We start from the raw sequence: 26095 nt of genomic DNA, 5'->3' as shown, positions 1-26095 counted from the left end.
TGGATCGTGAGTAGGGAGGGATTGGTCAGATGTTGCTTGAGGCGCCATTTTTCATGGGTGCGAGGAACGCTCAGTGATGTGTATACACAATCCGGTTTGCAGGAGTGGCGGGTGGTTGTAGTAGCGGAGGAAGAGGATGCGCGCTTACGCTTGATGTGAGACGTCGCGTCTCGCCTGGTCACGTGTGTGGGTTTTCTGTCCTGCGATTTTTGTTACCGGCGGCGGCTCGAGGCTCGAGCAGCCCCATTTCCCTCTTCACTCCTTGCATCGCGTTCTCCCTCTTCTATGGTCGTGAAAGGCTCTAAAAAGCGGCCAGCACAAGCGGCGCAGCGCGGCCAAGGTGCTTCAAAAAAGCGCAAAGTCGCCGCGGACTCGGGCAAGCCCGCCAAGGGCAAAGAGCGTGCGTCCGACCGGACCACGATCCCTATCCCGAATGCCGAAGACGAAGGAGACGTTGAGCTCTCCGATGATGACGCGGGCCTTCTGGAAGAGTATGGGACGGCAGCTTCGTTTTTGCAGAGCTTAGACCGCAAAGGCATCGCGAGGTATGTTCATCGCACTTATTGGAGAACCTCTCGGGTCGACAGCTTGGTCCACAGGAGCAAAAAGGAGACCGAAAGGCTACATCAGCTACACAAACCGGTCCGGAAAGCTGTGGAGGACGACCTCCCATCTGTCAACTCTCACTCGGAAGACGAGGATGATTGGAGTTCAGCCATGAGCGGATCGGAGCCTGGGTCGGAGGCCGAGGCTATGTCGGATCCCGGCGAGGAATCGGCATCTGAAGCTGAGTCCTCTCGCGCAGCCATGAAGCGTCAGCGGAGGCGAAAGCACGCGGGCTCAGACGAGGAAATGCCGTTCGAACGCAGCCTCGTAAGCGCCGTCCATATTGGGAGCCTGAGTCGGACAAGGAGAAGGGCATCGAACGGCTTCCTATCAAGCTAGCGGACGGGCGGGTCCAGAAGAGCAGTAGTAAAGTTTTCCTGGACGTCAGCGAAGAGAGCGGACTCGAGAGCGAAAGCGCGGACGAGGAGGCTGCTGCCGCGAGCCATCCTAAGGTGGACGACGTTTCGACTGGCGCGCGTTTTGGCCGCCCCGCTGTCGTGGATGTCATCAGCCAAAAGTCCCGCAAGGCTCGGGTACAGGGTGCAAAGGAACAGATTGCTGGTCTGTGCCAGGAGATCATGGGCGACCCTGAAAATAGTGTGCGTCCACCCAGCCGCTCTCAATTCATGTTTGGTTGACAAGAGTTGTTCTAGCTTGGTCTACTGAGACGACTACACACATTTTCGCTCCCTGAAATCACAACACCCACACATCCGGATCCCGTCCCGAACGACCCGATGATCCGACGACTTACTATGTTGTCGCAGCTCGCGGTATTCAAGGACATCATACCGGGTTACAGGATACGTGCGCTTACTGACAAAGAGAAGGCGGAGAAAGTCAGCCAGATGGTTCAGAGAACCCGGGATTGGGAGCAAGGGCTCGTGGGCGTGTACCAGGCGTATTTGCGCAGCTTGGAGGTGGAGCTCAAAGGTTCGAAACATTCAGCATGAATCCTAATATCTCGCGCTAATGCTTGACATCACTCGCAGCGAAGAGTGAGTTTGCAGAGCCGGCACTACACTGCATGTGCACTTTGCTGGTGGAGGTCACGCACTTCAACTTTCGTGTCAACCTCATGACATCCATTGTTGCTGCGCTCAGTCGACGATCATGGGACAAGGCAAGTCAGAACCCGGCCAGACTCTGGGATCGACTAGTCCTAACAGGTGGCGACCCCCGTTCTGCTAGACCTCGGATCTGTGCCTAGCACCTTGATCAAGGTTTTCCGCACCGACCTGACCGGCGAACCGTCTCTGGAGGCCGTCCGGTTACTGAACCGCATGATCAAGGAACGCAAGTATCAGGTCCACCCGGAGGTTTTGTCCTGCCTCTTTCACCTCCGCTTGAAGTCGGAACTTGGTGTTCGGGCGTCAGAGACGAAAGTCGACAAGGCGACCGAGGCAAGGCGCAGGCTAAGGGCCGGGCCGCTGCTCGCCGTGCGAAGGGGAAGGCGACGGACCAGCCTCATTTGAGCAAGAAAGCAAAGAAGGTGTTAAAGGAGCGCAAGGAGATCGAGAAGGACATGCACGAGGCCGCTGCGGAGGTAGACCAGGAAGAGCGCGCGTCACGGGTGAGTGGGTCTTCCGTGTGTCAGAACCATCTTCCCACCGCCGCCGCTCACACGACCACCCCACCGTCGGCGACCTAACCCTCTTTCCGACGTCTGCTTGTAGCACACGGAGGCACTCAAGCTGCTGTTCGTGCTGTACTTCAGCGTGCTCAAGAACCCACGCCCGACGCCGCTGCTGCCGGCGGCGCTCCGCGGGATCTCGCGGTTTGCGCACCTGGTCAACATCGACTTCTTCAAGGACCTGCTGCAGGTGCTCAAGACGCTGATGACGCGCGATGCCGACACTGATGAGGACGGCGCTGATGACGCGACTGCGGGCGCGAGCGCGGCGACGGCGGCCCCGGACGGCGGGCGAGACATCGCCACCGTACAGCATCAGCTATTGTGTGTCGTCACCGCGTTCGAGCTTCTCTCTGGACAAGGTGCGTCCCCGCTCGGCCGGATCCTTTCTTCCTATTCTTCTGCTCGAAGCGCACGAAGCTGACGCCCATCTGTCCCTCGCTGTGTCTAAACCGTTTGTGGCTTCCTCTTCCGCACTCGCCCCCCTCCGGACCTCGCCACCGCCATCCGCGCTCACCAACCGCCGTGCCCACCCCGGCCCGAACCCGCGATCCCAAACCGCACCGGACCTCACCACCTCGCCCTTGCACGCGCCCGCACGCCCGCTGCGCAGGCGAAGCCCTCGACATCGACCTCGGCGACTTCGTCCACCGGCTCTACGCCCTCCTCCCCCGCCTCGCCCTCCTCCCCGACGTCGACGCCCCTCCGCGCGCGTCCGCCCGGGCGCGCCCCCGTCCCCCTCCGTCGCGGACACCCTCTTCCGTGCGCTCACCCTCGCGCTCACGCCCCGCGCCGCGTCCGCCGCACCACCGCCGGCCCGTGCCGCGGCGTTCGCGCGCCGCCTGCTCGCCGCGGCGCTGCACTGGCCCCCGGGTCCCGCCGCCCGCGCGGTCGCGTTCGTCGGCGAGCTCGCGGGGCGCGCGCCCGCGCTCGACGCGCTCTTCGCCACCGACGAGCGCGGCGGGGGCGGGGTCGGCGGGGGCGGGCCGTACCGCTGGGACGTCGACGACCCGCAGGTCGCGAACGCGCTCGGCGCCGGCGGCGCGTTCTGGGAGCTCCGCACGCTGCGGAGGCGCACTGGGCGGAGGGCGTGCGGCGGGAGGCGCGGAAGCTGCTCAGTTCGAAAGTGTCGGCCGGGCAGTAGGAGGAGGGACGCAGACGGCGGAGAGCGGCGGCTGGGCATCGGCGCCAGGGGCGCGGTGTATTTCGGTGCAGTGGGGGCGTAACGTATGTACAGGACAGGGCCCCGATAATGTGATGTGGACGTAGTGTAGTGGCTATTTCAAACATGGGGTGATGACGATGGTGATACAGATCTCTAACCGGTCACGGAACGGGGTCGAGAGTTGGGACAGCGACGCGCGGGTGAGAGGGAGTAGCTCTGCATGTAGCGGATACAGGAGGCGGGAATCGTGCGAGCTAGTACATCTACATGGGCGGGGGCGGTGCGGGGCACATGGATTGTTGCTACAACGTGGTGAGGGGAGGGGGTAGTCACCGTTCGGACAGCGGTACAAAGCGAGACAGACAGACAAATGACCACGTACAACAGGAGAACGAAGGGAGGAAACCGTGCCCTGTAATGAGCAGGGGCGAATCGTGAAAGGCGTAAAGCAAAATTGATACAGCGGCTAGAATGGTCCAGAGCTCAGATGAGGCATAAATAGAGCGCAGCGCACGCCGGAAGGGGCGGTATGTGATCGTCTGTGAACAGAAAGGTATACGAACGCGCCGCGCGGCACGCGGAAGGAAGGCGCGAAGGGAGCGAGGGAACGCAAGCGGCGACCCCTGGCAAGCGAAGGCAAAGTGGCGTGGCGTGGCGTAGCATGGCAACAGAGAGCGAGGGGGGTGAGCTCGCAGGTCAGGCGGAGTGGAAGCCGTATGGCGAGGGGAGCGAGTACGCGAAGTTGAACATCCGCGCCGAGGCGTCATCCATCCCGCCTACCGCGCCAACGCCGCCCATACCAGAGCTCAGACCGACACCTGCACCGGAGCTCGCACCAGGGCTGTGGATGCCATGGTGCATGATCGGCGGCTGGGGCGAGAGGGGACCTCCGGCGGAGGTCGACACCCGCGGGAAGGTAGGCAAGGTAGGCGAGACAGGCGGCGAGGTCGTTAGGAGCTGATAGGGCGACGTGGCTGCGGTCGGGGAAGAGTCTTGGGGGCGCCAGGGACATTTCTGAACGCTGATTACCTCCATGGCGGGTGCGGGACGCCCGGGATCGGTAGTGCGGTCAATGTGGTAAACTAGCACGGCAAGAACCTCGTTGTCGACGAAGACCTGCTGAGTGATCTTGCTGACTGCAGGACCGGAGGGGTTCCGGTGCCAAACGCGCGATAGAAAGTCAGCGCAAAGTCAACGACGAGGACAACGCGTTTGAGGTCCGTCACCCAGGGAATGAATAGAACTCACCGGTGTCGATCCAATGGCAACGGGTGAGCGCCGACTCCGGCATGAAGGAGCACACTTGTTGGCCGCGCACGTCAACGCCAAGGCACGTCTGCAACTGCGGGGTCGTTACGGGGGTGAACGCGCCCACATCCTGAAGGACGATGGTGCCGTTGGCATCAGAACTCTTCGAATGGCACCGCGCAAGAGTTTGCCAGGAGCGCGCTAACGATACGGCTCCATTGATACCCTGAAAGGTAGGCGGGCATCGGAGATCGGCAACAGGTGGCACCGAAACTCGGAAGTGGAGGAAGGTGGTCGAAGGCGCGACATCGTTTGCCCCGCCCACGAGGCGGTCGAGATCGACAGCAAGCGGAGTCATCCCGTCCGCCCAGAAGTAGAGAGAAGCTATCCGGTTGTGCGGGGCATAGTCGCCCAAGTGGTCTGCATACGCCGCATGAGGGAGAGTGAAGAGGGTGGAGTCCATCGCGAGCGGCTCGAGTTTTACGGAGAGAGGCGTGCTTGCGGGAAGAGCGCCTGCGGAAGGCGAAAGACCGCCATACGCGGGATCAACCATGGAAGAAGGGGAGATGGCGCACGCGAAGTGTTCATCTCCGCGAAGATCCGCGTAGGACGACAAATTCGACTGCGGGGATAGAGACGGGTAGACGGAGGACATCTCGGGCGGAAAGTCGGAGAGTGGGAACTCGGGCGTCGAGGAGGGGGAGGAGGCGTTGGTGGAAGCGATGGAATTTGCGCGACCGCGGCCGACGGATGAAGAGCTGGTGGGGGACGCGGGGGACTTGCGGTTGGTGGGGGAGAAGAGCCCATTGTCCTGGAAGAGCTCTTCGCCGCCGGCGACGAGGTGGAACTCTACAAAGGGTTTGAGCGAAGAGAGCACGCGGAGGGAACAAAGCGCGCACCCGGTTGGCCTCTCCACATGTTGCGAAGGACCTGGATATGACTGCGACCTGCTTCTTGGTGCGCTCGACACCAGCCTTCTTGAGGTGGTCGACGAGGAACTGGTTGCGCCATCTGCTGCGGCCGCGCGAGTAGGTGGCCCAGGGGGACTGCCAGTACTGGCGGAGGCCTGGTAGGCGCGCGCGGGGCGTGAGCGGGGGAGGGAGGCGCGCGCGCGAGCGGGACGGAGCTCACCGTCGACAAAGATCTTCTCAACGTCCTTGGACCAGACCTCGCTGCCGTCCTTGAGGAGCTTGTGGTGCTTGCGGGCGGGGGTGAGATTGTCGGGGGATTCATTGAGGGAGTCCATGCTGGAGTTGGAGGGGGAGGAGAGGGGGAAGGCGAAGGGATCGGTGGGCAAGGTATACTTGCGGCGACGGTAGGCGGCGGCGACTTCTCTGCCCATGGGTGGACGCGAGGGGTGGGGAGGATGAGGAAGGTCGAAAGGGGGCGGGTGACGAGGGGGCGGGCGGCCGACATAAGGCCGGGCGCGGGGTTATATACGCACGCGAGGGAAACGAGAACGGGGGACGGAGGACGAAAGGCTTGTGCAAGCGCGGGGAGCTGTCCGGCCGTGCTCCGCTCCGCGTCGGCGCTGCCGGCGGGCTCGTGATCCGGGAATGGCAGGGATGGTCCGCGGACTGGGAGCCTCGCCCGCCCGCCACCGCCTCCTGTCCCTCCGTTTTAGCCTCCCTCGCCGTCTTTTCCCCCGCCCCCCGTCTTTCTGTCCGCCAGATCCCCCGATTCGGCACCCACACCGACCGCCAGCCGCGCGCCGCCCGCCAGCGCCAGCCACAGCGTTCACACCGACGCCTTTCACGCTTCCCAATCCGGCGCGGACAGCGTGGGCTCTGCGCGCGGACCACGCGAGTCGCCCCGCTGCGCGCGCCTGCCAAACAGTCGCATCAGTCCTTTCGTGGGCGGCAGCAGCGCGCACGAGCCGCGCGACCGCACGTCAGGCGCGCGTGAGATCGTGGGCGATCGCTGGCGGTGAGTAGCCTCGCGCCGCGTGGGGATTCCCATGCACCCGCATCTCGTCCTGCGGTGCGCGTCGCCCCGGGTCGTATGTGGCATCCATGAGCCAGCGGGACGCAAGGTTCGTCTTTGCTCAGCTGCCAAAGACGCCTGCGACAAGCTCCGCCCCGGTCCGACCCCCGCGGACGCGCGCCAAGGAGTCACGCCGGGCGTGTGCTCCTCCGACGCCACGGGCGCCTGCCACCGCACTGGACTTGTTTCCGACGATGAGTCCGAGTCTGACACAGAAATGGCTCCGCCAGAATCTCCAGCCGTATCCCGGTCCAGATCTCGTCTACGCACACGTCGACGCCGCCCTCGCCCGCTACCCGACCATCCGCCCGAAGACGGACGTCTACAGTTCAGTTCCGCCCGTCTTTTCCCCTTCTCATCTCTGACTGCGTCCAACAGCGTACGACGACGGCCGCTCTCAGCTGCTACTCTGTCTTCACGGCCTTCTTCCGATCTCCTTTCGCGGCGCCTCCTACAACATTCCTCTTGCCATCTGGGCTCCTCGCGAATATCCTCGCGAGCCCCCCATCGCCTATGTCGTTCCTACCGGCGACATGCTCGTCCGCGCCGGGCCCCAGGTCGAACCCAGCGGACGCTGCTTCGTCCAATATGTCCGCGACTGGGAGCGCAAGAGCGAGGTGCGCTTCCCCGATCTCTGCCCCGTGGATCTCATCTCCATTTGTTTTCCCAGGGTTGTAACATCATCGGCCTCCTCGAGGCGATGCAGCACGCCTTCTCGCGCGAACCACCTGTCTATGCCAGGCCCAAAGACGCCGGCAACGTACAGTCCCAGTCTCCGGGCTCCCAACCACTAGCGACGGCCGAGTATTCCCATCGCCCTCCACCGCCTCTCCCTCCATCCTCTGTCCCAGCGAATGCTTCACCCACCCCTCCTGCCGACACACGACCGGGAGGTCCGCCCCCATTGCCCGCCAAACCTGGCGTTCCTGGTGCAGCCACTGGCGTGCCCCAAGCCTCTCAAAGCACCTCGGTTCCAGCGCCCGAGATCTACCGTCAATCACCTCCAGGGTTTAGCTCTGTACGTCCGCGTCTCACCTGTGGACCAGACAATTGACCTGTATGCTAACCGTTTCTGCATCATTTACTCTACGTCTAACTGCGCAGCCTGCGCTAGGAATGCGACCCCCACCCCCTCTTCCTCAACAGGATTCGGCGGTCCCCAGCTATCCAGCAGGCTCACCCGTTCCTCCAACGTACTCATCTCACCACCCGCGCCAATCCGTAGACATTCAACCATGGTCAGGTGATCGATACTCGGAATCTCCGGCCCCGCAATATCCTCCGTACCAAACCCCGGCACAATCGTCACTACCACCACTGCCACCTCACCATCCAGCCGCTAACCCGCTCGCTGGCCCGCTGCGTCACGCGTACGGGCCCACGCAAGTCCAGACTCCGCCACCCCCGCCGCCCTTCTCCGCACCGCCTGCCCCCGGCGGCGCAATCCCGTCCTATGCGTCCCACCCGACCGGTGCGACACTAGCACCAGCGCCCGCTCCAGTACCCCCGCCGCCCTTCCAGCGGACATTTCTTGCGCCCTCCGCCACCGGCCAGCCGCCCCCTCACCCAGCGCCACCTGTGCCGGACTTGCTCGATGCGGAAGACGCGGCTGAACCGTCACCCGCCTTCTCCTCCGCCCCACCCGCGGTCGTGCCCCGGCGCCCGCCGAATCCGGAGCTGCTCCGGCTGCACGACGCGGTGCACGCGCGATTCGCCTCTGAGCTCGCGTCGCTCGAGCAGGCGATGGCGCTCGACGCGGAGCGGCTGCGCGCAAGCCAGACGGATCTGCTCGCGGGCGAGCCCGCCATCCGGGACGAGATGGCGCGGCTCGAGGCTGTGCGAGACGTGTGTACCGGCGTCGCGGCGCGGCTCGAGGGCGTCGTGCAAGCGGGCGAGCGCAACGTCGCGGAGCTGCGGCGCAAGGGCGATCCCGAGGTGGACGAGATGATCTGCTCGACGACGATCGTGTACAACCAGTCAGTGTTTCCCACTTTTATCGCGTTTTTTCTTTTGCGTCCATTGCTGTCGGCCTCCGGCCCTTGGGATCATTGACGCTGTCGTCCCTCGTCCTTGGAATCTCTCGTCGAGCGTTCATATTTTTTCTTAACTGTTGACATTGGCAATCGGGCTCTTATTTGCGTCGCGCTCCTGTCGGAACACCGTGCGTGGGCACGGCCAATGCAGCCCGACAGGCGCACTCTCCCGCACCTCTCACCGTGCTTCAGAACGCTGACCATTTTTCCCGCTCACCCTCCCCCACCATTCGATCCCCGTACACTCCACCAACCTGGACGCGCCCACTACGAACAAACCTGGGCTGCCGCTCGAAATGCACTCGCTGCCATCCGACCCGACGAAATGCTCGCGCAATTGCGCCCGCGGTGGGGGCTCTCCGGCGCCTGCCGTTAGGCTCATCAATCTGGTGGCTGAGGACAACGCGATCGAGGACACCATCTACCACCTCCACCGCGCGCTCAACGCGGGCCGCATAGACCTCGAGCGCTTCCTCCGGGTGCGTCCTCTCTTCCGCTCCCCGCCCTCCCTCTCGCGCCGCACGTCGCTATCTGTACGGGAGAGAAATGTTGGACGCCGCGATCGCGCCCGCCGCCCCGCGTCCCGCGCTCCCGCCCTCTCTCCCGCCCGCTGTTGCGTGCGGGCCTCCCTGTGCGCTGCGCACGAGCGATCGACCTTGGGCTGATCGTCGTTCTCCCCATTCTTCTCTGTACGCGCGGCGGAATCACGCTCGCCATTGCCCTCGCCCTCGCCCTCGGTGCCGTCGTGTCTGCAGACGACCCGCGTGCTCGCCGAGGAGCAGTTCTTCAAGCGCGCCCTCGTCGAGAAGATCCAAGCCGGGCTCCCGCTCGCCGACGCCGGTCGGTGGGTGCCCCCGCCTGGCTGGGGATGAGTCTTTCCAGTGACGACTTTGAGCACACAAACACACGAGCGCATAGGACGGAGGAGCGCCGCAGGAAGGACACGCTGTAGACCGCAGAGCACGAATAGAAACCCGCCGTTAGGAACATGCTATTCACGTCCCTGCGCCCAAGCTCTGGTGACGGCGGCCGAGCCCGTCCCGCGACCGCCGCTGTTGCTCAGGATTGTTGTGGGCCCCGCGGAAGCGATCGGCTCGGTCGGTCGGTCCATTGGTCCATCGTCGTTCACGGTCGCTGGCCGTCGTGGGGCGCACATCCCCCGTCGACAGCCCGCCGGGTGGAGGGGGGGGGGGCTCGGTGAGTGCTGTCCGCGCTCGGCCGCGCGGCGCGGATCGAAGGGTGCGTGCCCCGCCACGCAGGAGCGCGAAGGATGAGGTCGATCGCCGTTCGTCAGCTCCCCAGCGCGGGGGGACCGTGCACCGCTCCCGCGCGCCCACGTTGCGCGCGATGCACGCGCAGTGGGGGGAGGAACCGCCAAATGGTGCGCAATTTGGGTGCGGCGCGGCGTGGAGAGGTGATCTGTGCCTCCCCCTCCCCCTTCCCCTTTCCCCTCTTGCAGCAAGACCTGCGTCTGGAGTTCGTAGCGAAAGAGGAGGGGGAGGAGGATGGAGGAGGAGCAACGAGACGGACGTCCCGGCCCGTTTGTTGACTGTCGCCAACCACCGCGACATACGACGTACCACAGCTTTTCGCCGTCCGACCGACCGACCGATCGCCTCCAATCGGGCTCCGTGCGTATTCGCGCGTGAGCGGTGGGCAGCTGCCGAAGCGGAGCTCCCAGCGACGTTGGCTCGCCGGCGCCGCGCGGTTAACCATCCCGCCATCCGTCAGTGCGGCTAGTACGTCGTTTTCCCCTCCTGAGTCCTCTCAACCGCGGCTGTCCGGCTGTTCGCGAAGCCTCTCCCCCGGGGGCAGAATCACAGTCCTGGGGCCCTGGCCTCCTGTGTCGCCGCGCTCGTTTGCCTCTCCATGACGTTCTCGCTGTCATCGTCCGCTGCCCGCGCGCCGCACGCGGCTCTAGATGCGTCGTGGGGCGTTCCCAATCCCGATAGCCTCGACGCAGTGGGTTCCCGTCGATCCGCGTCTCTCGCCCCTCGCCGTGCGTAAACGAGGGTGGCGCGGACAACAGCACCAGCGCAAACGATTGCAGGCCACGAGAATACCTGCGTCGGGGGGCGGCGAGCGGATACGAGCGATGACGCGCGCGGCGCCCTGCCTGTGCCCGCGTCGAGACAAAGTGGGCGCGCGCGATCGCGCCGCGCGGCGGGTCGCGGGTTCAATCGCGCGCATGCCTGAGGGGGCCCAAGCGGCTCGCGACGAGTCCCGGGCTGACAGGGCGCGCAGGACGTCGACGATCGGCGCGGGCTGGGCTGGGCTGTCCTGCAGACCGCCCCGAAGCGGAGGCCGTCTGGGCCAGCTTTTGCCCGCGCACGCCGGGCGGACTGGCGGGGACGCCCGGCGCCGATTGGCGGGGGCATCGGCGATCGCTGGGCTGTCTCCCCGGCCACTCAGAATCCAGATCCCCAAGTCCAAAGTCCAGAGTCAGCGGACCGACAGCGCTGACTGGAGCACCCCCAACCGCAGCTGCTCCCGGCCCCAGTCCTCTCCTCTCCTCTCCGCGACCACCTGGGGCGTCTTGGTGCAGCCTACGCAGCTTGGAGCAGCGGGCGCAGAACGCTCGCTCGAGCCCCCGGTGCGCTGCTTTCGACACTCGGCGCGGGCGTGTGCACATGCGCAGGCGGCACACGCGCTCTCGCCCCCCGTCCGAGCCCGATCCACAGACAGGCAGCGCCGCGGGCGGGGGAGCTCGGCCTCCCGCCACGCGCAAGACGGGCTGAGACGCGGGGGTGCGCGCGTGGGGCGGCGACGGCGCGATGACGCGCGCGTGTGCGCGGGGCGATCGGGGTCGTCGTCGTGTCGGCGGCGGCGAATAGCCATGAGGCCCTCGCTGGGGTGGCGCACGGTCCGCGGGTGGCACGCGCGTCGAGGCGCGTCCGTCCCAGCCGTCGTCGGGAACAGACTCCCGGAAACACGTTTAGCCCCTCCTCCTCCTCGCGGTCACCTCTTCTTGCCCTCGTTGCGTCCGATTGTGCACAGCGGGTGGGGTCAGTACTTGGGGGTCACCAGGCGGTCCGACGGGCGGACGACCGCCGACCTCCGCCGCGTCGAGCTGACGCGAGTCTGGGCTCGAAATACACACGAGGGTGTGCTGCTGTTGCAGGGCCTGTCTGATAACCAGCACATACCCGCGCTGGACTCGCCCGTCCGTCTTCCGACATGCGACCGGAGGGCAGCCGAAGGCGCGAGACTACCAACCATCGTCCTTGCCCTCCAAGGTCGTCGCACGAGGGTCTAGAACGCACGCCCCCGGCGCCCAGAAGGACAGCCCGGCTGCGCCCCGTTTACGCCTAGCGCGCCCCGAAAGCCATCCAGCGGCGGCGCTCAGCACGGCGCTGTGGTAAGTTCAGGTGTGCGTTAAACCCCGGTGCGCGCCAACGCGCTCACGTCGGCGCCCGCACCGCAGACGGAGGGACAGGTTAGGACGGCCCCGCGCGTGAGCGGTACTAGCAGCCCACACCCACGCGCGCACTTCCTGCAGCGCGCGCGCGAGGCGCGCTGCCCTCCCAAGCTCCGGCCACGACGGACTGGGGCGCAGCTGTGGTCCGGTGCCGGCGCGAGCGTCGGGTGCGTAGAGCGGCGCCGAGTCTCATTACGCGAGCTGATAGTGTCCTAACCACTCTGCAGCCGCCCACCCACCCACTCGAGCGGGCACGCCGGGCGCCGCAAGCCACCCAACTATATGCGACTGGCAAACACGACCACTCCCCGGCCGCCGTCGGGTCTGCTCACAGAAAGCACAAGACTGCTCGAGAATACCTAGGGTGGCAGGTTCCGGCCGCTCTCGGGCGGCGCTAGACACACATACTTGCAACAAACCACTTGAGCCATGTGTCCCTTCCCTCTGCCTCACGCTCACTCGGCGCGCTGCGGTGCGGTGCGGCGAAGGATCAGGATGGGAACGGGCTAGCACTCGCACGCGCCACCCTCGCCGCGCCGAACGAGAGACTCGCGCGCGCCCCGACCGCGCCACCGCCCCCGCGGTGGCCCTTCCACCCGACCACGGCCCTGCCTCGGACGGCGTCGGAGTGCGCCGCTAGACCGTCGTCGCGCCGCGGGATGGGTCTGTTCCGCGGCGCTCTCGTCCACACACGCCCACACAAGATCCGTAGTACGCACAGTGCCGTACGCGGCCGCGGGGGTGCCTCCAACCAGCACGGAAGAACCGAGCGCCCCACTGCCCATTAACATATCTTGTCCAGCCGGTACTAGCCACGAGCACCGGCTCGCCCGGCGAGACGGGTAGGTTGGTCCCGCGCCAGGACGGCGAAAAGAGTCAACGCGATCGGGGATCGCGGCGGCGAGTCAGAACGATCGAGTGGAGTGCGGACAGGGCGAGCAGACTCGACCCGTCGATGCGAATTCAGTGCGTGAGTGCTGGCCAGAACACTCGCGTACCCCAGCGCGTGATTGCGACACCGACGTTGACTCACCCGCGCGCCGGAAGCCTAGCCCAGTGCCTCCTAACTGACTACTCAGGGCTCCGGGTTCCTCGGTTCCCTCTTCCAACGGACGAGCAACGTGGTGCGCTCGCAGACCTGTGGCCGCTATCCCTCCGATGGAGGAATGCCGGCCTGCAGCTCTGAGGTACCCATTCTATCATCGAACCCGCTGCAACCGAACCTGTCCTCGAGTGTCCAAGGGTATTCTCGGGTCGTGATGTCATTGTGGGCGCGGTTGTTTGATCTAGCTTGGGGCGGCGATCGTACAGTGCGATCGTAGACTCCTGAGAGGACAGTCAGAAACAGAAATCGTCATTCGTTAGAGATGGTGCGGTCCCATAGTACACGGTACACATAGATACTGTCATAAAGCAGTAGAACATACGGGTCGGAGCCAGGGCTTCACGAACGAACACAGGCACAGCGAGGGATAGCACACGGCATGTTGACGGATAGCATCGACGGAGAGCAGGACAAGCGAGGAAGATCGAGTGTCGTGACACAGCATGATGACGGTCCGCATCGCAGATGCGGGAGAACTCGCACTCTACGCGACGATCCGCTCCCCAAATCCGGGGGTCGCTGGCGGAAGGGTCTTTCCAAAAGCACCCACCCACTGCCAGACGCGCTGCTCGTCGCCGCCCTCGACCTCTTCCTGGTTGGTGCGGATGTTGGTGTTCGCTTCGACAACCCGTTCCACTTTCGACCACAACCGGTTCCGCTCCTTCAGACTGCGGATGTCCTGGAGGACGAGGTCGCGAAGTTGGATGGAGGACAGATACGGCTTGGGAGCCGTTACGGGGTCTGTATGGTGCGCGAACTCCTGATTGCGCAACAAGCCAAGCGCAGAGTCCACTAGTTCCGCGACCTTATCTGCCTCGATCGCTCTCCGGGCTTGTCGCCCTCGGAAGAGAATGGCGGCTGCGATAGCGGTTGCGGTGCCTTTTGATGTGTACTGTGAGCCTCGGCGAAAGAGGAATGACATCAAAGAACATACCGATCACAGTGGCTTGCCACTCGTACCATGCAGTACGCATCTGTACTTTGACCTTGCAAGGCCAGCTCATCTCTGCCTTCTTGTGGGCGAGGTAACGAGTACCGCTAAGTCATCGCATCATCAGCAAAGTACATTGAAATATTTGCGAGGATGCTGCTCACGTTGCATCTTCACCCATGAGACTCTGCCCGTCTGCAGGAGTTCTTGGACGGCCTCATTGAAGGTAGTATCCAGAGTGCCGAGGAGCTGAGGCTGATGCGTACGTCAGTAGCGTACACTTGGAAAATGATGCACTGAACTCACTGCAGTCTTTTGTTTGATGTCATCCTTGAGCCGTTCGAGTTCGAAACCCCAGAGACGAGCCTCCGTTGCGTCGTCACCCGGGGTCTTGCCGATGCCAACGCCTTCACAGACCCTGCGGCCTCGCTCGTAGGCGAGCAGCGAGTTGAGAGACTTGCCAAGGACGCCGATGTGACGCAAACGACGAGGGTCTTCCGTGCAGTGCGGCGGGAAGGCGACAGAACCAACGTACGGCATGCCGTCGAAGATGTACGAGAGAATGGCGTAGGGCAGGTTCGGGAGCTGCTCCTTGGTGAATGATGGGATTAACCGCTCATACTTGTGAAGGGCACCTTGAGGTGTCTCTTGCAGCACTGTTGGAACCCGAAGGAACCCAAGGAGAGGGTGGGGGTGAAGAATGTAGCCAGGTTCACAAGTGATAGAGGAGGGGGCACAGGTACCGTGTGCAGGGCACGGTATGCATTCGTCCGGTGGAGGGAGTAGGGAGGGGGGGGCAAGCTTCGATGACAGCGACTACGGAGTCGTCGCTTCCTAAAGAACTCGGGGTTGCTGCAGGAATTGATGTATGCTGGGCATCCCACAAGGCGGAGCGGTTTTCACGGTTGCAGCTCTCGATAGCAACCCTACGAGCCCGCATACCCTCGAGGACGGCGTTGGTGTGGGTGCCGCATCGCAGAAACCAATCCTCGCAGACTCTCCCTTGTACTCCCAAGTTGCAGTAAGCGCGAGGAGGTTCACGACAAAAATCGCTATCGAGGAGAACGCCATGGCGCCCATTTTCCAGCCGCTGCGGGAAACTTCTTGCGCAGTACCCGCCTTGACGACGGGGCCGCCATCGGCAATACGTCGGGCTACGGCTTTCACATTCTCCGCTTCTGGAGTGTCTAGCTCCTCGTCTTCTTCAACCTCTTCCTGTGGCTCTCCATGCATTTCATCGTCCGGGTAAGCGTCGTCTTGATGTCCGTCTTCGTACTTGACATCGGATCGTGGACTCTCGTGGATGAATGGCGACTCCTCCCGTTCATCGGGTAGGTCGCGTACGATGGACGGCTGACGCGGTGCCGTGATTGCGGCAGGTAGCACGGGTTCAAACAAGCTCTCGGGAGGCCTTACGGACGAGCGGCGAGTGCGTGGCTTGCCCCCTTCCTTCTCCATCGTAGACGAGAGCGAGTCCGGAGGTGCAGACATGGACTTGCGAGACTTGGGCGCAGGTCGGCCAGACGCAGAAGACTTGCGCGCGCGAGGACGAACTGGTGATGGACGCAATGGAGATGAGTCTTGGAAGACGTTGTTGTCCTCCCAGCCCGATTCCGGGTCGTCAATGAGAGGACCGGAGATACGGCGTGCATGGGTTCCAGCGACATCAGTCTGCACTTGCATAAGACAGTGCGCAAGGAGCGAGAACAGGAAACTACGCACAGTCTTTGCAGGTCGTCCGACCTTGCGGACAACAGGCTCATCCTCCGGCTCGCTCTCCTCAACCACCGTCGGTTGCGGGTGTCTAGACGAAGGGCGACGACGAGACGGCCCTCCCAAGGAGGGTTCTGCTGTTGCACGACGTCGCTTTGACTGTGTGGTCTAGGACCATCAGCCAGGGTACGTGAGACAACTGAGAGGGACAGCAGACTTACTGCAGCGTCAGGAGGAGGAATTTCTTCCGGCGCGGGAGTCTTGGAAAGGCGCGAAGAGCGCCGCATAATGCCCTGGGATCCCCAAATCAGTGCAATTCGTGCGCGAAGGGGGCGAGGGGTCGCGCGCACCTGTTTGCTAATGGGCTTGCCAGTGACACCGTCGGTGATACCGTCGTCGCTGGCGCCGCTGTTCTCGCGCTTGATGCGCTCCTTCGTGAATTCTTCGCCTTGATCTTCACTTCTTCGTTGAAGACCTGCACGAGTTTGGCCTTGGCTTGGCTTGAGGGGAAGCTAATGTTGTGGAAGCTGAGTACGCCGCGCAACTGTGAGATAGTGAGGGTCGATGGGTCGAAGTCAGGCTTGAGGTAGTCGCCGAGCTCGATGACCTGCGTCGAGGTGAGGCCACGCGACATGGTGGGTAGGAGGGTGGGTCGGGCGCGCCGGCGGCAGGCACAAGCGCGGGTGTGGAAGGTGGGGGCGAGTACGGAGAAGGACGTAGTTGGGGTTCAGGTCGCGGCGCGTCGTGTTCCCACGCGTCATGCGCGATAAACAAACACGCGATTGCGACCACCCCTGTCACGTGCGTGGCGCGTCGAAGCCTGCCCTTAGCGCGGTGTCGACTCATCTTATCTGATAAACTCCATGTTCAACGTCCCCGGATGACGTCCGTCGGGACCGCGATGCATCCCATACTGGGTCCTAAACCAACCACGAGAAGACCGCAATCGACCTTGGTATGATTTCTAGTCTCATTCGGTGCCTTTCTGTCGACTCACATCGAGCGCAGCGACCATCGCGTCCTCGCTATCGCTCTAACAGACCGGGACGGTACTCCTCCCATGTACCGCAGCTTCGAGCCTGAACTGCACGGAAATCCACTCGCATCGCCAGACAGACGGGTCAGGTGTCCATATGCCTCTGTAAGCCCACGGGTGTCAAGACGTATATAAACGTGCACTTCCCGGCTGGCCTGTTCCCTCCCATCCCCAAGGTCGCCCACCTCCAAGCCTCCCTACTCTCGTAATCGCACTCCAGCCGCCATGTCTTCTCAAGGATTCGACGACTGGGTCCGCTCCGACCGCTTCCACAACAGCTTCCTCCTCGCTCCCGACGCCGACCTCGACTTCGCCCTCCAGAACATGGCTGACAACGGCCTGCCTCAGATCGCCGTCAGCGCCGCGCAGGGCAAGTTCCTGTACCTCCACGCCCGCGCGATCGGCGCGAAACGCGTGCTCGAGGTCGGCACGCTCGGGGGGTGAGCCCACCCACTCCGTCCCGCCCACCCAAGCACCGCTGACCGCCGCAGCTACTCCGCGATATGGCTCGCGCGCGCCCTCCCAGCCGACGGCGAGGTCGTGACGATGGAGGTGGACGAGAAGCACGCGACGGTCGCGCAGGCCTCCATCGACCACGCCGGGCTCGCCTCCAAGGTCAAGATCGTGCGCGGCCCCGCCGTCGACTCCCTCGCCGCACTCCCCTCCGAGCCCAAGTTCGACCTCGCGTTCGTCGACGCCGACAAGCGGAGCAACCTCGCGTACCTGCTCGAGGCCGAGCGCCTCGTCCGCCCCGGCGGCGTCATCGTGCGTGCCTTTGAAGCCCGCACGACCTCTGCGCGTTCACGTACGCTGACGCGAACCGCAGATCATCGACAACGTCGTCCGCTACGGCCGCGTGTCCAACCCGGCCGATCCCGAGCACGACGGGATCGACTCGCAGGGGGTGCGCCGCATGCTCGAGCACCTCAAGACGGACAAGAACGTGGACGCGACGACGATTGCGACCGTTGGCGAGAAGGGCTGGGACGGCTTCTGCTACGCCATCCGGCTCTGATATCTGAGTCGTAGTAAGCGTCCCGCCGCCTGCAGTTGCAAGTGCACTCTGCAACCGTGTAACTGCAGCCTCATTTGTGTACGAGACGCGATGTTGGCGGATGGTAGAACCGCAAAGGACATGCATGCCACTTGTACACGGACTGCTTTACGACGTATTGGGGTATTGCAGCCTCATAAAGGAAGCGTGGAACCGCAGTTGAAGGTAGTTCCATCATCTGCCGAACAATGTACCGCCCACAACACATCTGGCATCATTGATGGTGCAAGGCAGAGCAACGCATCTCCACAGGCAACAAGATCGCATCAGGTCCTGAAACGAACCTTGCAGCCAAGACAAGAACAAGAGATCACACATCACACGAAAAATGGTGGGCGTCCGACCTGTTCGTATTGCTACACTACAGCGACTGCCCTAATTTCGGCGGGGGGAGTGGTCAACCTTTTCCTCGCATGCGAGCAAGGGAGGAAACAAAGAGGGTGCAAGGGGATCACGCCGCTAGCGTGGTAAGGGGGATGGGCCGCGAGAGCGCGCGCCCTGGAGAGACTATCAGTAAGTGTCCATGCAACGAGTCCGTGTGGTAACACCGGCGGGAAGTGGTATGAGCGTACGGTGAGCTGAATCTACAATGCGTATGGGGGGCCCAGAATAGTCCGTAAAAGAGCTATGGCTATAGAGGGGGGCACACCTTTAAAGTCCTTCATGTACACGAGAAGCATTACGACGAGCGATGTGCTAGGAACACGAGAGTACCGGGAGGGAGCAGCACCACGCTTAGAGCGCGAGGATGACGGCGGCGAACGCGGCGGCACCGAGGACGGCCGTCGACGCAACCTTCGAGACGGCACCGTTGGACTTCGACGTCTCCTTGGTGTCGGCGGCGGCGGACGCGGACGAGGGCGCGGCGCTGGACGAACCAACCGAGGGCGCGGCGTCGACAGCGTTGTTGACCACGGTCATGTCGGTGGGGAACATGAGCGGGGCGTCACCGTCCATCTTGATCGAGCCGTCCGCCTGAAGAGCCTCGGGGTTGAGCGCAAGGAACGCACGCGTGAGGAGGACGTTCTCGAGCGCCGAGGTCTGGGCCCAGCCGGGGAGCGAGGAGATGTCGATGTTCTGACCCCAGTTCGCGGCCGCGGTGTTGTTGGCGGTGAGCGTGTTGGTGTACGCCATCATCGCGGCCATGTCCGAGGAGTTGGCAACGGCGGAAGACATCATCGAGGCGACCGAGCCGGAGGAGCCAGCAGCCGAAGCACCGTTGATCATACCGAACATGCCCTTCTCGCAGTGACCGGGGGTGCCGCAGTAGAAGAAGACGGGGTTGGTGTCGTTGACGACCTGGGTGAACTCGAAGGTCTTGTTCTGGGTGCCGGACGCGAAGGGCGCGTTGGAGGTCTTGTTGCAGAGCTCGAGGGCGGACGACTTGGTGACGGTGTGGTTGTTGGCGCCCCAGACGTACTTGACGGTGTCGCCGACAGACGCGTTCACCGCGAAGGGCACGTACTTGAGCATGCCCTGGGTGGGGGCGACGATGACGGTGTGGGTGGTGCCAGAACCGGTGGAACCGTGGTACTTGCCGTCGTTGGAGTTGTAGGACGACGAGGGGGTGTAGGTCGAGGGCGGGGGACCGAAGTCAGCAATGCACTTCTGCACGCAGTCGTTGTAGCCAGAGCCACCCCAGTTGTTGTAACCAGACCCGTACGTCATGGTGGAGGTCATCGCGGAGGTGGTGCTGGTGGACATGACGGAGGTAGAATCCTGAGTCATGGTGGACTTGTCGGACATCATGCTCGACGAAGAGGACATGCTTGAGGAGGACATCTTGCAGTCACCGCCCGAGCATGACGAAGAGGACTTGTTGCAGTCGCTACCCGAGCATGACGACGACGACTTGTTGCAGTCGCTGCCAGAGCAAGAGGAGGAAGACTTGCTGGAGCTGCAGTCGCCGTTGCTGCAGCCAGAGGAGGATGAGCTCGATGAGCTTGAGCTGGAGGAGGAGCTCGAGCTCGAAGAGGAACTGCAGTCGGAGCTGCTGCACCTGTAGACGGAGGCGGGTGGGTTGAGCGAGGGATTCGGGGAGCGCGTGAAAACGAAGGGCGTGTGAAAAAAGGACTTACCGGACTTCGTTGGAGGGGCCCGGGATGGGAGCGGGGAGGGCAGCGACGGCGCCGATGAGGAGGGCGGAGGAGAAAAGGGTGGAGAAACGCATTGTCGTAAAGCTTTAAAAGACCGTAGGGGTTCGGGCGGTGGGACAGGAACTAAAGGACTGATAGTCAATCAAGACGTAGAATGGGCCTCCCGGAGGTGGTGCGTTGAGCGGTTCCTGTCAAAGGAGGTAGTGATCTGGGCCATGGTTAGCAGGAGGTCTCGAGAGAGGCGGAATAAGCTCACCCCGAAGAAGACGAAAAAAGGGAGCGAGGCGCAGCTCGGACCCGGAGTAGAAAGAAAGAACGAAGGGGCGAACGAAAAGGTTGGCGGACAGCGACCGGGGCGGGCCCAGGACTTATATCGAGGCGGCAGGGCAGTTCGGGGATAGCCTGTCATGGCGACAGATCTCATCATCCCCTCCGCCTCCTCCCGCCCATGGCTGCCACACCCCCGGGAGCCAATCCCCGGCCCCGCGCACTGCTTCCCAGGCGCGCCCGCCATGCCCAATCCCTGCCGCGCGTCCATCCTGCCATCAGCCCGCCGTGTTCCCCGCAAAAACACGCCCAGCTCTCGCCCACCCGCCCGCTCATCACGCCCCATCTTGTTCGCCGTGCACCCGACCAAGACCAACAGGATGGAGCGTCACCACCCTCGCGCGTTGGGCCGCGCGCGAGTGAGCACCGTCGAGGACCAGGAACGTCTCAATCATGATCCCGATCTGAGATCTCTCTCCCGGCTGCCCCGGGCTTGACCCGGCTCAATCCTCTCCCTCCGCCTCTCCCTCGCTCTCGTCGCCCTCCAATCCGCGTCCGACGACAGAACACAGCGCAGGCCCGCCCGACGCTTTCCTCTTCCTCGTCTTGCGCCGGGCCCCACCACTCCGGCGCTGCCCTGTCTCCGCTGTTCGCTCTCTGTTCGACGCCCGTGAGGCAATGAGCCCGCGCTGGCGACAATCACGCCGAATGTAACACCCCAGATCACCCGTTGACGTCCGCGACGCCCTCCCAGCCTGTTTCCCATGCACACAAGCCAACAACTCGCCCAGGCTTGTTCGCAGTCTGACAGGCGTGCTGTCCCGCTCCCGCCAATCACCTCCCGAGCCCATCCCTTCTCTCCGTCCCACGCTGACCTGCTCTGCCCCGGGACACAACTGCACACAACAATCGATCACGTTCGACCGACAACACGCCACCTTAATCCACATCGACAGCTCTGTCGTCCCAGCACGCCGCGTGGGTGTGAATCCACAGTTGCAAATACACAGCAAAGTTGTTGCACCCGAGGCCCGACGAGCTATGACCTACTGCAACAACAAATTCATCTATTCGCTCGACGGATGTGAGCGTCCGAGTATACAACCGTGAGCGTCGCTGGGCGGCGAGAGTAGTAAGCGTTCCAGCCAATGAACCGCGGTCCGCGTCTCCCCTTGCACGCCGTCCCTGGAGCCTGAGGGTAGAAGCAACCCACCCAGCCAACAGTTCGGAGCCGAGCCCCAAGCCAATCTCCCAAGCCCATCGAAGCCTTCTAAACAACGCACCCGTCGTGCCCAGAAAGCCATCTGCACCAAATTGAAATCACCTCAAATCAATCACCCTCCCGCCCCCTCACCCGTTGTATCCTCCGCGCAAATCGCTCACGCCCGCGCCCGCACGCCCGATGGCAGCCCCACTCCCGGCCGCCCGCGCATCCCAACAACGCCCAGCGGCGCGGCCGTACCCGGCCCGCGCGAGCCGGGAGCCATCCGCCGCCGCGGCTCGGGCTCGTAGCGCATCGGCTCGGGCTCGTCGTAGTGCACGGGCTCCTCGACGCGCGCCGTTGCGGCGCGCTTCGCGTCGCGGAGCTCGCGCAGGCGAGACGCCGCCTTCGTCACCGGTTGTGCGGGCTCGTCGTCGTCGTCGTACCGGCTTCGCGCGGGCCTGCGGGCGCCGCGGGACTGTGCCTGCGCCTGCGCCTGCTCGCGCTCCTGCTGCTGGCGGTCCGCAAGGGTCAGGCCACGGCGAGGACGCGGCGGGGGCACGGCGACAGGCTCGAGCTCGAGCTCGCGCTCGTCGCGGCCGCGGCCGGTCGAACGAGGTTCGTCGCGGGATGATCGGGGTGTTTCTTCATCGCGGCTGCGAAGGCCGCGTTCGCGTTCGTCGAAGAGCCATTCGGGGAGATCCGCGGGGCCGCGCGCTTTGTCGATGTAGTAGGCCTTCATCACACGCGTGAGGTGGGATTCGCCGTTGCCTGCAGAGAGGTCCAATTCGGGGCGTCAGTCAAATCAGGGTGCCAGATGCAGATGCGCGGGCGAGGGTTCTGAACAGCCACAGTGGAGCGCGTCGGATGGCGGGCAAAGCGAGATCGAGCACCGTAATGAAACAACGCACCTTCACCGCTTACGGCGGGCGAGTTCTTGTACCAGTTGCTCAACCCGCTTGCGACAGTGGTGATGTTCGACCAAAGCGACGAGCCGGCGCCCGACGCCGGCTTGTCGTCCATCTTCTCGTCCATCTCACGCGAGTCCAGGCTCGTCCGAGACGACGCAACGCTTGCACCAGACCGGTCGAACATGTCTGAGCCGGACGAGGACATGGATTCGCGGTCAGAACGCCTATTGTACGAGTCGTAGTCCCTCGACCGCGTGGAGTGAACGGGGCCGCGGGAAGAAGCGCGGGAAGGGAGGCCCCTCGTCCTGTCGTCCCTCTCGTATCTATCCGGACCGCGGGAGGGCGCGCGCGCAGGCAAATCGCGGCTTCCGGGCTGCCTGTCGAATCCGGCCTCTGACCGGGGGGCGCGGGGGTAGGAAGGCACGGCAGGGGCGTCATCGTAGGACGGGCGACGGCGCGGCTCGTCCCTAAGGTCGACAGAACGAGCGCGCGAGGCGCTCGAGTTCGAGGGGTTGGAAGGAAGGCTCGTGTACGACTTTTGAGGCCGGAGCGAGCGGGGTTGGTTCGGGAGGGAAGGGGCGGAGGAATAAGAGGAAGGAGGCGGACGGGAAGGGATGTCTTGCCTGGGCTGGGTCGGGAACGCTGACCGCCCGCGAGGGTTTGACGGAAGACCGGAGCCAATACGAGACATGGCGTGTGGGATGTTTGGGGACTCTTGGAGAGTGGGAGCTGAAAAGTGGAACCAGCGCGACGAGGCGAACCACAGTCAGACCGGCTGCTTGAGAATACAGTGAGTGTCTCCGGAAGGGCAAACAGAGAACCGAGCTCACCGAGACCACTGTTATGTACGCGAATTTGAGGGGCGAGGTGTCTTGACTACCACGATCGACCAGCGACGTGTTGCTTTCTACTCCGATTGGCTGGACTTTCCACCAACGAACTGGCGGTGGCGCAGAGCTGATCGACTTCAGGCCCGAAGACATGAGCAAGGGAAGGGACAGACGTACCGATGTCGGCGGTTTATTCACAGGAAGGGGCGGGCGTATTAACGACGACGAACCGGGCGCAGCTCTCGGCTCTTGTCAAACCGTGTCTTCCGAGGGCATCCAACGGTCGAGTCAAAACCGGGCAATGTACAGGTATGAGAAAGAGGAAAAAAGGGCGGTGAGAAGCAGGGAAGGACGTGAAATGAACTGCCAGCAGTTCGTCCTACGGACCAGGTGAGGAGGGAACGGAAGGAAGCGAGGCCGCCGTGCAAGAGGACGGAGGGAGGGAGGACGTCGGTAACGATGGTGACTTGCCCCGAGGGCCGTGAGACGCGTCCCGGGCTGGTCGGGGGTTTATGCGCGCGATGCGCTGCCTCAAGGCCTCAAGGGGGCCTGTCGCAGCAGCATCATTCTCCGCAACGGATGGCATGCGCTACAGGCTTAAGAACCCTGCTCAACGAGCGCAACTCCAAAATTCGAGTGAGCGGTGGAGCGCCCTCTGTGGTCTCGAGTCGCGGGCGAGGGCTGGCCAGCCTCGGAAACCGAGGGCGCGGGCGTCTGCTCTGTCAACAACATGCGGCGATAATGACGTGACCGGGGCCCTCTGCTTTTCCGAATGTCTGTTTGATTCGGAATAGTCTCTCATATACTTCCTGCTCGCCCCTTCGACCCGCCTCTCTCTATCCCTTGGGCGCCCTCACCATCGTTTGCTTCTGCTGTCGCGTTCGTCTGCCCTTCCCCGCACCCAAAATGTTCGCGCTCAGGTCCAAGGCTCTCGCCAAGTCCACCCACACCGTGGCGAGGTGGGCGAGCACCGCAGCGGAAAAGGACAGCTACAAGGTCGTCGTCATTGGTGCAGGTAAGCCAGAGAGATGAAACACCAGGCATTCTCCTCGAACGCTGATTGGCCTGCGCGCACAGGTACCGGCGGTCTCAATGTCGCCAACCAAATTTACAACCGCTTCAAGAGCGCGGGGAAGGCTTTGAACGCGGGTGACATTGCTATCGTCGACGCTGCAGAATACCACTACTACCAGGTGGGCAGTTGGGCATGTGCTGTCTCCTCAATTTGTCTCACTACCTGTCTACCATCGGGCGTTCGGGGGCACAATAGCCTGGATGGTGAGTTCATGGTCGCGCGACCTCTGATATGCGTTATAGAACTCAACCGCGCACAGGACACTTGTTGGCTCGGGCCTGAAGCAGAAGGAGGAGATGCGTCGGCCTATGTCCGACCTCATCCCTTCGCACCTTGCCCACATTGTTGAGAACGTCAAGACCTTCGAGCCCAAGTCCAACTCCGTCACGACTACCTCCGGCCGCAAGATTGGGTACGAGTCTCTCGTCGTTGCTGCCGGTATCCAGGTCAACTGGTCTGCCATCCCCGGCCTTGAGAAGGCCCTCGCGGATCCGAGCTCGGGTGTGTCTTCCATCTACTCCTACAACACGGCGGACAAGACATGGAAGGACATCGACGCTCTCCGCTCGGGCAAGGCGATCTTCACCCAGCCCGCAGGTGTGATCAAGTGCGCCGGAGGTACGTCGCACGTCCCGCTCACCGCCTTCGGAACGTGCATCAACTTGCCGTACGTCAACCCCAGCTCCCCAAAAGATCATGTGGATGGCCTGGGACCGCTACCAGCGCACTGGACGCGGTGACAACATCTCCATCGACTTCTACACCGGCATGCCGACCATGTTCAGCGTCAAGAAGTACTCCGACGCCCTGAACAAGATGCGAGAGGAGCGCGGTGTCGGCGCGCAGTTCGTCCGCAATCTGACGAGCATCGACGCTGCGGCGCACAAGGCGACGTTCAAGACCGCAGACGGCTCCGTTGACGTCGATTACACCCTCCTGCACGTCACTCCGCCCATGGGCCCGCTCGAGACGCTGAAGAGCTCACCGCTCGCGGACGAGGCTGGCTGGGTCGCCGTGGACCAGGCGACGTTGCGGCACACGAACCCGGAATATGGGAACGTGTGGGCTCTGGGCGACTGCTCGAGCCTGCCCACGAGCAAAACTGCGGCTGCGATCACGGCGCAGGCTCCCATCTTGACCGAAAACCTGTTCTCGGTCGTTGACACCGGCAAAGTGACAAAGGCGGCGTATGACGGATACACCAGCTGCCCTGTACGTATCTGCGCTGCGCATCAGATGTTATGCGATCCTGATCCAATTTTATCGTCGCAGCTTCTCACTGGCTACAACCAGCTCATGCTTGCGGAGTTCAAGTATGGCCTTGAGCCCAAGGAGTCGTTCGCGAGCTTTTTCGGCGACCAGGCCGTCCCCCGCCTGCCTTACTACTTGCTGAAGAAGGACTTGTTCCCCTACGTGTACTGGAATTATATGGTATGCAGTAGACTCCTACTGAGTCGTCCTTGTACTGATTTGTTTCTCGTAGGTTAAGGGCACATGGTTCGGTGCATCTGGCTGGACGCGCCCCGATTTCTCGTAAAATCGCCGTGCTGCTTGTTCGCACGACACGTACGATTTGCGACCATCTTATATCCACATAGTGCATACCATTTAGCTTCTGCATGGGGCATATGCCGTGAACCTGTACTTGGCACAAACCACGCTATGAGCTGCTGAGGTATGTGTTTCACCGTGCAAAGTGCTATCATTCGCGGCGTATCAACAGTCACAGGAATCTCGCCTACGTCGCTCAATGATGCTGCGCCCTGTTCGCTTTTGTCAATGCCTGCTCT

At 63.1% G+C, this 26095-nt stretch overlaps 9 protein-coding genes across 9 annotated transcripts; 4 read left to right on the top strand and 5 right to left on the bottom strand.

Annotated features, from left to right (window-relative positions):
• Window positions 1–285: 285 nt before the first annotated feature.
• BXZ73DRAFT_95684 (nucleolar complex-associated protein 3) lies at window positions 286–3465 on the top strand (the record flags this gene model as incomplete). The annotated part of the gene is made up of 9 exons (XM_048026860.1): window positions 286–545; window positions 600–873; window positions 942–1205; window positions 1260–1539; window positions 1599–1733; window positions 1798–1991; window positions 2054–2179; window positions 2283–2601; window positions 2660–3465. 9 exons carry the CDS (start codon window positions 286–288, stop codon window positions 3463–3465), a joined length of 2658 nt encoding a protein of 885 aa, XP_047883909.1.
• Window positions 3466–4100: 635 nt separating this feature from the next.
• Window positions 4101–5994, bottom strand: BXZ73DRAFT_95683 (uncharacterized protein; the record flags this gene model as incomplete). Its single annotated transcript, XM_048026859.1, has 4 exons — window positions 4101–4540; window positions 4653–5499; window positions 5552–5718; window positions 5784–5994. The coding sequence occupies 4 exons, from the start codon at window positions 5992–5994 to the stop codon at window positions 4101–4103; spliced, it is 1665 nt and encodes a 554-aa protein (XP_047883908.1).
• Window positions 5995–6829: 835 nt separating this feature from the next.
• BXZ73DRAFT_37183 (UEV-domain-containing protein) lies at window positions 6830–9540 on the top strand (the record flags this gene model as incomplete). Its single annotated transcript, XM_048017951.1, has 6 exons — window positions 6830–6962; window positions 7014–7252; window positions 7306–7653; window positions 8313–8611; window positions 9045–9147; window positions 9424–9540. The coding sequence occupies 6 exons, from the start codon at window positions 6830–6832 to the stop codon at window positions 9538–9540; spliced, it is 1239 nt and encodes a 412-aa protein (XP_047883907.1).
• A 4135-nt stretch (window positions 9541–13675) lies between these two features.
• BXZ73DRAFT_86361 (Man1-Src1p-C-terminal domain-containing protein) lies at window positions 13676–16469 on the bottom strand (the record flags this gene model as incomplete). Its single annotated transcript, XM_048024172.1, has 9 exons — window positions 13676–14070; window positions 14126–14204; window positions 14300–14377; window positions 14429–14938; window positions 15065–15793; window positions 15845–16003; window positions 16057–16128; window positions 16186–16266; window positions 16296–16469. 9 exons carry the CDS (start codon window positions 16467–16469, stop codon window positions 13676–13678), a joined length of 2277 nt encoding a protein of 758 aa, XP_047883906.1.
• Window positions 16470–17096: 627 nt separating this feature from the next.
• BXZ73DRAFT_95680 (S-adenosyl-L-methionine-dependent methyltransferase) lies at window positions 17097–17886 on the top strand (the record flags this gene model as incomplete). Its single annotated transcript, XM_048026858.1, has 3 exons — window positions 17097–17311; window positions 17363–17636; window positions 17698–17886. 3 exons carry the CDS (start codon window positions 17097–17099, stop codon window positions 17884–17886), a joined length of 678 nt encoding a protein of 225 aa, XP_047883905.1.
• Window positions 17887–18660: 774 nt separating this feature from the next.
• BXZ73DRAFT_37396 (uncharacterized protein) lies at window positions 18661–19605 on the bottom strand (the record flags this gene model as incomplete). Its single annotated transcript, XM_048017991.1, has 1 exon — window positions 18661–19605. The coding sequence occupies one exon, from the start codon at window positions 19603–19605 to the stop codon at window positions 18661–18663; it is 945 nt and encodes a 314-aa protein (XP_047883904.1).
• A 148-nt stretch (window positions 19606–19753) lies between these two features.
• BXZ73DRAFT_95678 (uncharacterized protein) lies at window positions 19754–20095 on the bottom strand (the record flags this gene model as incomplete). Its single annotated transcript, XM_048026857.1, has 2 exons — window positions 19754–19924; window positions 20009–20095. 2 exons carry the CDS (start codon window positions 20093–20095, stop codon window positions 19754–19756), a joined length of 258 nt encoding a protein of 85 aa, XP_047883903.1.
• Window positions 20096–21667: 1572 nt separating this feature from the next.
• Window positions 21668–22605, bottom strand: BXZ73DRAFT_95677 (uncharacterized protein; the record flags this gene model as incomplete). The annotated part of the gene is made up of 2 exons (XM_048026856.1): window positions 21668–22260; window positions 22401–22605. The coding sequence occupies 2 exons, from the start codon at window positions 22603–22605 to the stop codon at window positions 21668–21670; spliced, it is 798 nt and encodes a 265-aa protein (XP_047883902.1).
• Window positions 22606–24136: 1531 nt separating this feature from the next.
• Window positions 24137–25842, top strand: BXZ73DRAFT_73001 (FAD/NAD(P)-binding domain-containing protein; the record flags this gene model as incomplete). Its single annotated transcript, XM_048021822.1, has 6 exons — window positions 24137–24245; window positions 24308–24423; window positions 24548–24923; window positions 24988–25517; window positions 25578–25736; window positions 25789–25842. The coding sequence occupies 6 exons, from the start codon at window positions 24137–24139 to the stop codon at window positions 25840–25842; spliced, it is 1344 nt and encodes a 447-aa protein (XP_047883901.1).
• Between the last annotated feature and the right edge of the window lie 253 nt (window positions 25843–26095).

This window comes from Epithele typhae, assembly GCF_022376455.1.
Source record: "Epithele typhae strain CBS 203.58 chromosome Unknown BXZ73scaffold_1, whole genome shotgun sequence".
In the NCBI taxonomy this organism is placed as follows: domain Eukaryota; kingdom Fungi; phylum Basidiomycota; class Agaricomycetes; order Polyporales; family Epitheliaceae; genus Epithele; species Epithele typhae.
Note: the sequence above shows the minus strand (reverse complement) of the source record. Positions and strands in the feature narration are given on the sequence as shown.